This window comes from Salvia splendens, unplaced genomic scaffold (genome assembly GCF_004379255.2).
Source record: "Salvia splendens isolate huo1 unplaced genomic scaffold, SspV2 ctg953, whole genome shotgun sequence".
In the NCBI taxonomy this organism is placed as follows: Eukaryota; Viridiplantae; Streptophyta; class Magnoliopsida; order Lamiales; family Lamiaceae; genus Salvia; species Salvia splendens.
In genome coordinates, this window is record NW_024599642.1 from 1 (window position 1) to 11,563 (window position 11,563).

The 11,563-nt window shown below is 36.3% G+C and overlaps 2 protein-coding genes and 1 pseudogene across 2 annotated transcripts; 2 read left to right on the forward strand and 1 right to left on the reverse strand.

Annotated features, from left to right (window-relative positions):
• The first annotated feature begins 826 nt into the window (after positions 1-826).
• On the forward strand, positions 827-1,515 carry LOC121791885 (CSC1-like protein At3g54510). The gene is made up of 2 exons (XM_042189699.1): positions 827-1,057; positions 1,151-1,515. The coding sequence occupies exons 1-2, from the start codon at positions 911-913 to the stop codon at positions 1,307-1,309; spliced, it is 306 nt and encodes a 101-aa protein (XP_042045633.1). The 5' UTR covers positions 827-910; the 3' UTR covers positions 1,310-1,515.
• Positions 1,516-1,566: 51 nt separating this feature from the next.
• Positions 1,567-3,156, reverse strand: LOC121791884 (annotated as a pseudogene).
• Positions 3,157-8,440: 5,284 nt separating this feature from the next.
• On the forward strand, positions 8,441-10,020 carry LOC121791883 (annexin D4-like). The gene is made up of 5 exons (XM_042189698.1): positions 8,441-8,586; positions 8,673-8,845; positions 8,951-9,166; positions 9,250-9,549; positions 9,608-10,020. The coding sequence occupies exons 1-5, from the start codon at positions 8,469-8,471 to the stop codon at positions 9,815-9,817; spliced, it is 1,017 nt and encodes a 338-aa protein (XP_042045632.1). The 5' UTR covers positions 8,441-8,468; the 3' UTR covers positions 9,818-10,020.
• The last annotated feature ends 1,543 nt before the right edge of the window (positions 10,021-11,563 follow it).

The window sequence follows — 11,563 nt, forward strand, 5'->3', positions numbered from 1 at the left end:
TTTTCTCGTTGGAAATGTTTTCTTCTTAAGTCTGTTATCGGGATCATTATAGATCAGATTGGTGAATATTTCAACAATCCTAGGGATTTTCCTGGTCGTCTTGCAAGTGCTGCCACTGCTCAAGTAAGAAGACCAGTACTTTCTACTCGTGATCATTTTTATGTGAAAACTTATATCCATCTATTTTATTGTTTTGGTTATTCAATCATTGAGTAGTTTGGAAAGGTTATATACACACAAAGAGCTTTTGTTAGAGATTTTATAGTAGTAGTATGGTTTTCAGTGATACCTCAGAGTTTCTTTTGCAATCGTTAGTTCAAGATATGCAGACACATATACAATGCTCGATGTTAATACCTTGTTCTTGATTCTCTCCTCATCCTTTGTTTCAGGCAGATTTTTTCATGACGTACATCTTGACCAATGGGCTGTCAGGATTTTCGCTGGAGATTCTACAGCCCGGGTTGCTCATATGGGAAGTAATGAGGTCTCCACATATGGGATCGTGGGAAGAAGACGCGACATATCTTACTTCCCTGCCTTATTACCGTACAATTCCCTTTGTTTCACTCTGCATGTTGATCGGCATGGTGTATGCAGTTGTGTCACCATTGCTCCTTCCGTTCTGGTTGGCTATTTTGTCTGGGCTACGTCGTGTTCATAAACCAGGGCGGTTTCCTTTCCTCAACTACAAACTATATATAGCATACACTGTCACGCTTTGCTGGCACCTATAATTTTCGTATTCATAGATATTTTCTAGCAAAAATTGATGTGAGAAGATTACTATGGCAATGAAACAGCTCTTTGTTGCATCCTGCAGATTCAAGATGTGTATATAACTACTTACGAAACATGTGGCCAGTATTGGCCCTACATTCATCACTACACCCTGGTTGCAATCGTGATCATGCAGATAACGATGATCGGTCTATTTGGACTCAAATCAAAGCCTGCAGCTTCTATTTGCACAGTACCTCTCTTGGTCCTCACTCTGCTCTTCAACGAATACTGCAAGGCCCGCTTCCTACCCACATTCTACCAGTTCTCAGTCAAGGTAGAACGCATTTTTGCAACATTTATTACATCCGTTTTTTGTCATCATTTCTATCTTAATATGGGAAGTTTAGAAGAGAGTTTTCATTTGCAGGATGCAAGGGACAGGGACGATTTTGATGAAAAAACGGACTTGATGGAACCCAACATACAAAATGCCCTCGAGGCATACAGCCCTCCCTGTTTGCGGCTACTGGATCTTGAAGATGGGGAATCGAGGTCGATGCAGCCACTAATAAATGCCACCACGTAAAACTTTCTACTTCCCACTTCACTACACATTGTTTTTCTGCTGCATGAGTTTGGCAGATGACATACAGAACGATGATTGCTGCTTGTATAAATTCTCTCTCTTGATCTTGCAAAACTTTCCGTGTCTATCTATCAGGCCTTAGATTTCTGATAAATATGCAAGATGAGGTTTCAAACGACAGAGTCTGATCTTATTAGTACATTACACTCTGTTTATATCCATTTCACAATCAAACTAACAAATTATGTCCCAGAAAGTAATAGGTCAAATAACACACCAATGAATCAAAACTCATTAAACCAAAGAAAAAACAAGAAATCAGATCTTTGCTCCAAGCAAAGTCATGAGGAAGTCCTTGTAGTCCCCAGACGTGTCTCCGATGACAGCATTGTCTAGACTAGATTTATTGGCGTTGAAATACTCAGCCCGCACCCTCATCATATCGATCTCAGCCCGAGCTACAATGGCTCTAGTCAGCGAATCTTCGTCAGTCCCCAGTCCTACAATAGAAGCTCTTATAACCTGCCATTACCAGTGAAAAAAAGGGGTTACTTCCAGTTCCAGCAAGGAACAATTTCAACGAAGCGAATTACCTCAGCAAAGTGTTTCTCAGGAGTGTCTAGGCACCAAATGACCACTTTCATGACTGACTCCACAATGCCCTTTCCACAAGCCATAATGTCCTACCAAGTTGGAGTATTTATATCAGTGATCAATTGAAAGGCAAAATGTAATTTGAGATAGGAAAAGCAACCTTCTCAATGGATGTTCCATAGTCATCCTTGTAAAGCTGGAAAGTCTTTCTGAGCTGAAATGTGTTCCTTGTAGACAGTATCCTCAAGAGCTCGTCGTCGTCTAGTTTCTTCGCTTGAATGGCTTCGCGCAGTTTAGCTGCCTCCATCTTGGCCACGGACGAGTCCACCGCTTCTTTATCGTATCTGTAGGAACTCACCAAACTGACCAGGATCTGTTGAATGTTTGTGTGTTAGTGATGAGTTTTTAAGCAAGAGAAGTGTGAAGGTAGAGAGATGTACCTTTTGGAGGGGAAGAGAGACATTGGATATGATGTCTTCTTCAAGAGAAGTGTGGAAGAGAGAGCAATAGGCTTGTCTAACAGCAACAAGATGATGAGGCGATGTAGCGCATGCTATCTCTGCTACAACTTGCAGCTCTGTTAGTTTTTCCTTCTCGACTTCAACGCCTCATTCGCAAGCCTTGCGTCTCTTTCCCAGGGCTCGTATGTCCACAGAATCACCGCTTTCTACATTTTCGCAGAGAAACAGAGAATCAGAAGCAAACACACAAATCGGAAAAAAATCACATGTAAATCAACGAAAAATGGAGTAGGAGCATCATCAATTGACAATTGGAAAAATGATTGAATGAAACAAGGAAATGAAATTCGATGAAGATGCGAAGGTACGGGACCCTGAAATCACCAGAGAGCTCGTCGTTGAGGCAATCGATGAGGGAGGAATTGTAAATCTGGTGATACGTATCTCGGATGAGTCTTCTCTGAGCTGCATTTCTGCAACCGAGAATCCGAATTAAAGCCTTCTCATCCGTTCCAAGCCCTAAAACCAAACAACAATCACCTACAATATCATATACATTTTCACCAGAAATCGAGAGCCTTATTGAAACGTTAATTGGTTATATAATAGGAGAAATGGCCTACTCTTGCAAGCACTGTTGATTGCTTCGCAGTCTTTATCTGGAGACGGAGCCACTTGAGGAATTCTGATCGTCGACATTTTCTCCCCTTATTTGATTTTTTTTCTTGCTTTGATGAGGTTTAGTAGTTTTAGTTTCAGTTTCTTCTCTACAGAACAGACTGTTGAAGATGAAGGGTGCATGTTGCAATTTATCTTTCCTAATAGACGTTTTTGCCCCTCATTCTCATTTTATTTCCGCCCAGGTCCAGGTGGAGGGTGGACTATTATTTATGAATATTTTGTAATCTGACTTAATAATTCATTGATAGACTTTTATTTTATTTTACTTTACTTTTTGGGCTAAACAATTTTATACTATGTCGAAGATGAACTGCTACTACTCTGTCTGAAAATTATATATGACCAAGTAAAAAACAAATAAAATTGGTTGGATCAAATATGTCACTTAAAATTATTGTATTGGCCTAAGACAGATGAAACAAATGCATAGTTGTTGGACTTTATTAACCAATGGGGACATATCAAGCACATCATATATCCTCTACACCACTCTTACTTATTCCATGTGTTTTATCACTCCCTCTTATTCCAATTCACATGTTTTAATACCATCAAACTTTATCTCTTAATAATTGTAACTTTTTTTTCTTTTCCGAGCCACCTTTTAACTATTGATAAAACATTTTGTTGTTACATATCCTTTTGTTAATATGTAAGTAATTAAATTCTATCTTTATAATGGCATATAAAGAGTTTTATCTTATTGATTATGTCCATCACGAAGGATCAATATATAGGTCTACCTTGATTGAATGACGTGGTACCTACAAAGTTATAAAGAAATGGACATGAAAAGACATTACCAATGATTTAGATTATTGTGATCTACTAATAAATGTCAAAGTTGCCACTCTGTTGTGGAAAATTCGTCTCTACTTCTTTTTACTAAGCTTCGTGTCTTTGTAAGAATAAAATATATGACACGTATCAACGTAATCACGTTTGTAAGCTTTTTTTTTTTATTAGGTGTATCAGATCTTTTATTATTAAAATTTCATCGAAGGGTGGCTAATCAGTTATATACTACTACTACTACTTCTTCTGTCTAAGTACTTTTACAGAGTCCATTTCCACTTCAAAATTAATTCTATAATATAATTAATTAATCGTAAGCTCGCATATGCATCCCACTAACATTAGTTCTTTCAAAGACTATGCCTTTTTTATTTGGGAAGACATTATCCATTTCAATTTATTTGATTTGTTAGTTAATTGATTAAATTCAACTGATATGATTGAAAATAATGCAAACAAGTATTATATTTTTTGTGAGACATAGTGTTCAGCCATATATCACAAGATAGAAATGTTTATTATCATATTTAATTTATTATTTTAGCATGGATATATCTGTCACAATATTTTAAAATATTACTGTAGGTATAAGGGCATTTTCGTCCTTTCACTTTTTTATCTATGGAATTATCTTACAAATCAAACAAATCCAACCCATAGAACTAAACAAGCCCTTAATATACTCAGTTATTAGACTTTATTAGATTTTTTTAATTAAAAAACCAGATTTGAAATATGTTAAACCAAAAGTCACACATAAAGAGATCAACAATAACAAATTAAAAATAAGAGATGCATGAGGGTAGATTTGTAGAACAAGTATGGAAGATTTGACAACCCACTTCAAACAAGCTTATGAAAATCAAATCACTTAAATCGAACATCATCATTATTAAATGCTGATAATAGAAAAACACATTGCTGGCAAATCGTGCGGATTGGGCCGTTATCGGGTCAACCTGATAACGACCCAACCCCATAAGGCCTAACCCAAACCCGACCTATTAAGGAAACTGTAAATCCGAACACGAACCCGACCTACTACCTTCAAATCCAAACACGATCCGCACCCGACACGAACCCGTTATCGACACGATATAATATAGGTTGACACAACACGATAACGACCCGAACCCGATATTAAACTATTAAAACATGATATTACATATTAAACCTTATTTTTCAATCTAATTTACAAGATTAAAATTCGTTTTATACTATTTAAACCTAATTTACAAGAAATTAAAAATTAAATTAATATATATTTTTAAAATAATAATAAAAATAATAATAGTAATAACAATATCGATCTGCGCGACACCGAGAACGATGATATGAGACAACAGGTTCGAGAGCCCAGCGCAATATCGAGAACGGTGATCTGCGACAACAGGTTCGAGACCTACAGCGACGATTGGTGCGATTGGAGAAGCGTCGGGGGAAACCCAACCCGATGAGGTCTATTGCACCGGAGCGTCGTTCGATGGACGATCCATTATTCAGCGACGTCTTCACATTATCTGATGCGGATGAACCGTCGAAGAATAGTAATAACAATATATTTTCGATGCCAGTGTATGATACACCTGTATACGACGAGGATATATTCTATGAGCTCTCCGAACCACCGAAGAATAGTAACAACAATATATTATCGATACCGGTGTATGATAAGCCCATATATGACGAGGATAAATTCTATGAGCTCCCTGGATTGGTGAGCAAATTCCCACCTCCTTTCGTGAAATTTGACGATACTGCTGACGACGAGGGCGTTGCCGTCGATGACGATGAGGAGTTGGAGGAAATTGTGGCTATGCGGAAAAGAGAGGTCACCGACGTTGGAGTTTTTGATTTTTCCGCAGATGTGGATTTGTTGAAAGGTAATAAGTGCACCAAAGTTCTCTCTAACGATTTGCATCGGACAATGGAAAATTCAGAACCATTTGTCAAAGTTGTTCAGTCCATGGTGTTGGAGGATGTGCTTCCTGTTTGGACGTACCCTCAGTTCCATGAATGTAATTATGTGTTCAACATTTTTAAGCATGTATTCTCTGGAGTGGAAGTCAAAAGTGTTGGTGCTGATGTGGGTAGTAATGGTCCAACCCCAACTGAAACAAGTATTTCAACCATAGTAGAGATGGGGTTCACAAGGTCTCAAGCAGAAGAGGCTCTGAGACATATTGGTTCAAATAGTGTGGAGCTTGCCATGGAATGATTGTTTTCACATCCCGAGGAACCTCAAGAAGATGATGGAGACAAAGTAGACTCGAGGACGAGTCTTTTTCAAGAAGGGGAGTATGATGCAGTTATAAGAGATAAGACTTGGAGGCTAAGAAAATTATATTTTAGGTTTTATTTATTTCCTAGTTAATAGAATTAGTCGATGGAAAAATATTAGGAGTAACTGTTTTTCCTTCTACAAATTAGGTTTTCTTTTTTTGCTTATTTTCCTTTTAGTTATTTTCCTTCTAGTTTTATTTTCCATAAGTTTAGGATTTCCCTTTGTCTATATATAGGCATCATTGTTGAACTTAAAAAGCAGACTTTGATTATTAATTTTACATTGAGTTTATACTTCGAAGTTCTTAATAAGTTTGAGTTCTTTATCTATCAGTTCAGTCATTCTCGTACGTTTCAGCATCAACATGGCTGGACTATCTCACTTTATGAATTGTGGTTGTAACGTCTCACTAATGAGCTGCAATAATAGATGATAATGATCTTCATGGAGTACTGCCACTTCTTTTTTTCCTTACCTTTTTGAACAAACAAATGAGTGGGTAATGAATATCACATACTATCAACTATAGTTAGTAAACTTTGGGATTATTCTTTAATCGTAAAATATTATTGGTGGGTGAATATTTTGACACGATTTAAGTGTACAATGCATGATACTATAATTTTATTTAACATCATGGTATACATAAAAACAGTTGGACAAAATAATTGACACCCATTTTGCTATAATACGGGCATCCATGTTGTATAGTGTACATCTCTCCAAAATAGTCATGAACAATTGCAAGATGATAAAAATTATTGTATTACTACTTTTTAGTTTTTATGGGATGTGTACAATTACAGAATGCAACGAACTACTCCCTCTGTTTCATTGAAGATGATCCACTTTTCTTTTTAATTTATCCCAACCAAGATTTCTCATTAACAAAAATGAAAACATATTTATCTCTACTTTATTCTCTCTCTTACTTTATTCTCTCCACTTAACACACAAAATAAAGTTACATAAAATCTCGTGCCGCCCAAGGAAAGAATAATATTCCTTGGGAGTATTTTAAAACATGCACATATATATCCCAAATTATTGACGATTATATCAAAACTTCTTACAAATATACCAAGTTTTGTTCGATATCCAATGAGTTATTCCATAACATCTAAAGACACGACACCTTATTTTTTATTTTTAATAATAGTAAAGTTTTCACAGCTCATATTGTCGTTTGAAGCTTGTAATAGCCAATTGGATTTCAGACTCAATCAAATTATACAGAAGATGATGGTGATGTTGATGGTAATGGTGAAATAGAGAAGAAAATTGTAAATTGACGAAATAATTCTAAGATAAGATTGACTTACATATTTTATGTGATGTCGAAATGTTGCAAATAATTAGTTTTGTTTTTTTAATAACAATTGCCCATTTCTTGATGTAAATGTATAAAGTGAATATTTCAATCTAAAAATACTAAAGTGCAACATTTAACATTCAATTAGTACTAATAGATTTACAGTAGTATGGAATCATTTATTTAGAGACATTGAATTATGAATGCGACAAAAAATTGACAACCATGCACATGGCTCATAGACTGTAGAATGGGCACGAGTTCCTCATTTTTGGATATGATAGGTGAAGCAATCATGCCACCTACCTACCCAATACATATTTGAATTTTCATCATTTAGTAGAAATGAAATAAAAATATTGTAAATACGAACTTTTTTTCATCACTATGTCACATGACATATATATTATGCTAGTACTAAATGTCGGTGGATTTATTTCATGTGAGTATATATGTGTTCTACCTTTCATATAGACGTATTATATCAAATGTTATACTATTAACAATCTATTTTCATAAATGTCTTGCCATCTATACGTTTCAATTGCAAATTGCAATCTTATTTTAATTTTACTCACTTAAACTTGTCTTATTTATTTTTTGAGATGTTTGAAAAATCACAAAGCCATTACCTCTTATTATCATATACAACCTTAATTATCTTTATTGTGATTTTTTTCTCTTGTACTGAAACTACTAAACCATTTAAAAATTATATTAGTGAATTCTCATAAAAGGATAGAACTAGAGTCTAGAAACAGAAAATTTTCTTAAGTGATATACTAAGGCTACCAGAAAATATTTTTTAAAAATTAAATGAAGTGGAGAAAATAGTAAGTAGTAACTGTAGTAAAATTAATTAACGTAATAAATTGAGATGTAACCAACACAGACGATGCGATTAATAAGACTCCATAAATTAATTCCAAACATTACACACTAAGGACTTGAGGGACATAGTAACATTTCGCAGGGGTACTTTTGTCTTTTCAAATTTCAAACATCCTAAGTCATCGTCATAGTATAAATTAAATGCGAGAGCGCCATCACCATCTACCTTCAAATCGAAATTCCCTCAAAAAAAGAACAAATTTACAGAGAACAATGGCAGCTTCCGACGAGCTCCGATCTCTCACCAGAGCTTTCACAGGTACTTCAATTCTGCAATCTCATGAAATAGTAGTCTCTCTGAACTTTAATTTACAATCATAATCGTGTGAAATGGTGAGGGATTAGGGCTTGGAGTGGACGAGAAGGCATTGATATCGACGCTGGGGAAATGGCACCCTGAGCAGAGGCAGAGTTTCAGAAAGGGAAGCCGCGACTTTTTTAGAGAGGATGAGCGCCAATTCGAGCGGTGGGACGATCGCCATATCCTGCAGCTTCGTCACGAGTTCCTACGTCTCAAGGTATGTATATACTTATATATGGATGAAGATCTGTGATTCTGCGGTTTTAATGTTAGATCTAAATTGAGAATTGCGAGTGAATTGAAAGGAATTGAATGAATACAGGATGCGATAGTGCTATGCACGATGCATCCATGGGAGAGAGATAGTCGATTATTGAAAGAGGCGTTGTACAAAGGGCCTCAATACCATGTGTTGGTGGAAATCGCGTGCACCAGATCCTCCGACGACTTGCTCGGAGCTCGAAAGGCCTATCACTCTCTCTTCAATCACTCTGTTGAGGAGGATGTCGCCTTCCACCTCCACACTCCTCACAAAAAGGTAGTAGTATTACTCTTTTTCCCCCTTTCAATTCAATTTTCCAGCAACAAACAATCTCATCTCTTTTTTCCTTTCATGTGCAGCTTCTGGTTGCGCTTCTGAGCTCTTATCGATATGAAGGCCCAAAAGTGAACGACGAAATCGCAAAAATTGAGGCCAAGGCGATTTCAGAAGCGATCAAGGCAGGTGGTAGCAGCAGCCCCTTGGAAAACGACGACGTTATCAGGATTTTATCAACTAGGAACAAGGTCCACCTCAAGGCTGTGTACAAGCATTACAAGGAGATCACTGGCAATTACTTGGATCAGGATTGTGATGATTCCCACCTGATTCTGAAAGAAACGGTCCAGTGCTTATGCGCACCAGAAACCTACTTCGCAAAGGTGAATGAATGAAATCAATTTTATCAATGAAATTTAACCAAAAATATTGATGGTGTAGATTTTGGAGGCGTCGTTGAGGTACAATGTGGATGAGCTAACCAAAGAAGCGGTGAGCAGAGTGATCGTGAGCCGAGCTGATGAGGATATGAAGCAGATTAGAGAAGAATTTAATCGTCAATTCGGCGTTGATCTTGGCAAGAAGATTGAAGATGTGGCCAACGGAAACTATAGAGATTTCTTGCTCACTTTGGTTGCGAGATCGGATTGAAGCTTCGGTTGTTGACAATGTTTTGATTTGCTGGGAATCTAAGGATCATGAATATAAAAATAAATATGTTAATTTTTTTTAATGATTATGGTTATTTGTTGCCGGGTGTGATTTTGTTAAGGATGGCCTGTCGGTCGAGTTGTATTGAAGTTTATTTTGTGAGTGTTGCCTTATTCGAATAACACTAATTTGTTTCCTGGTTATTTTCTATGAAACGTATTTGTTTAAATTGATTACTATATCTCTAGAGGTGAGGATACGTATAAACCTCCGTTATAATATAAATGCTCGAGTAATGAATGAAGTCAGTGTGAAATGAGTTATTATGATAATTTGCTTAGAAAAATTATTTAAGTATTAAAGAAATGGTATTGTCCTCATCCATTGGAGTCGAATATAACACCTCATATTCATTGAATGGTACATGCGACATATCAGAGACATAATGTGTCTATTGTGTATATATTGTGTTTAATATGTGTATAGTGTGTGTAGTTTACGTATAATGTGTGTATTTTGTGTAGCGTATGGAATGTGTATATTTAGTGTATAGTGTGTGTGCAACATGTGTGCTATGTGTGGAATGTGTATATTTTACTCACTAGATTTGTGCGCAAGGAAAGCAAGATATTCGAATAAGAAATCATTAAAACTTGAAAACATGAGAAGAAGCAAGACCATACCGAGTCATTCGTTGCTTGGTCTTTATTTTCTATAAGCATGATAGGTATGATGCATGTTAAGCAAAACATTTGTTTATTCTGACACACAAGAAATCTTCATTCTTGATAAATGATTTGCACAACGAACAGGTGCAAGTGTAGCACGTAAAGTAAGAAGCCTTTCGATATACACTACATATGTGCCACCCTGAAAGAAATAGCAACTAAAATAAGGCTCTGTTCGGTATCATCGAATTGAGTCCGCAGAATTGGAAGGAGCCTTGAATTCCAAATCATGTATCAAGAATGAAGATTTCTTGTGTGTCAGAAGAAATAAAGGGTTTTGCTCGACATGCATCAAACCTATCATGCTTATTGAAAATAAAGACCAAACAACTAATGACTCGGTATGGTCTTGTTTCTTCTCATGTTTTCAACTTTTAATGATTTCTTATTCGAATATCTTGCTTTCCTTGCTCGTAAATCTAGTGAGTAAAATATACACATTCTACACTACGCACACATGTTGCACACACACTATACACACATAGCACAAACACTGAATACGTACACCACACACTCGCTGCCCACATACACATTACACATAACACACACAGTACACACATTGCACACCGCTTACAAAAACTGCTCTCACGCAGTGCACACGCACGTACACACTAATGCTATAAATTTGTTTTGTACTACATGGAGCTACTCACAGTAACCAAAATAACATTCTCGTTTCATGCATACACAAACAAAGTAAAGGAAAAACGACTATAAATTGAGATACATTCTCTGTTGTGTGTATGTGTACGTTTTCAGCAAATGTGTGTGTGTTTTTTCAGCAAATGTGTATAGTGTGTGAGAATCCTGCTAAGAAATTGATTTCTTAGTGGAATAACCCTATGAAAACAGAGTAATGGAATAACCCTTGCTAAGGAATCAACATATCAGCCAATAGAATGTATCTCTTTTAATAGAATGCATCAGCCAAGAAAATTAATGGAATCAATACGCACACAGCAAATTGAGATACATTCTCTATTAATGAAATCGTATTCACAGTAAGGCAGGTGTAGTA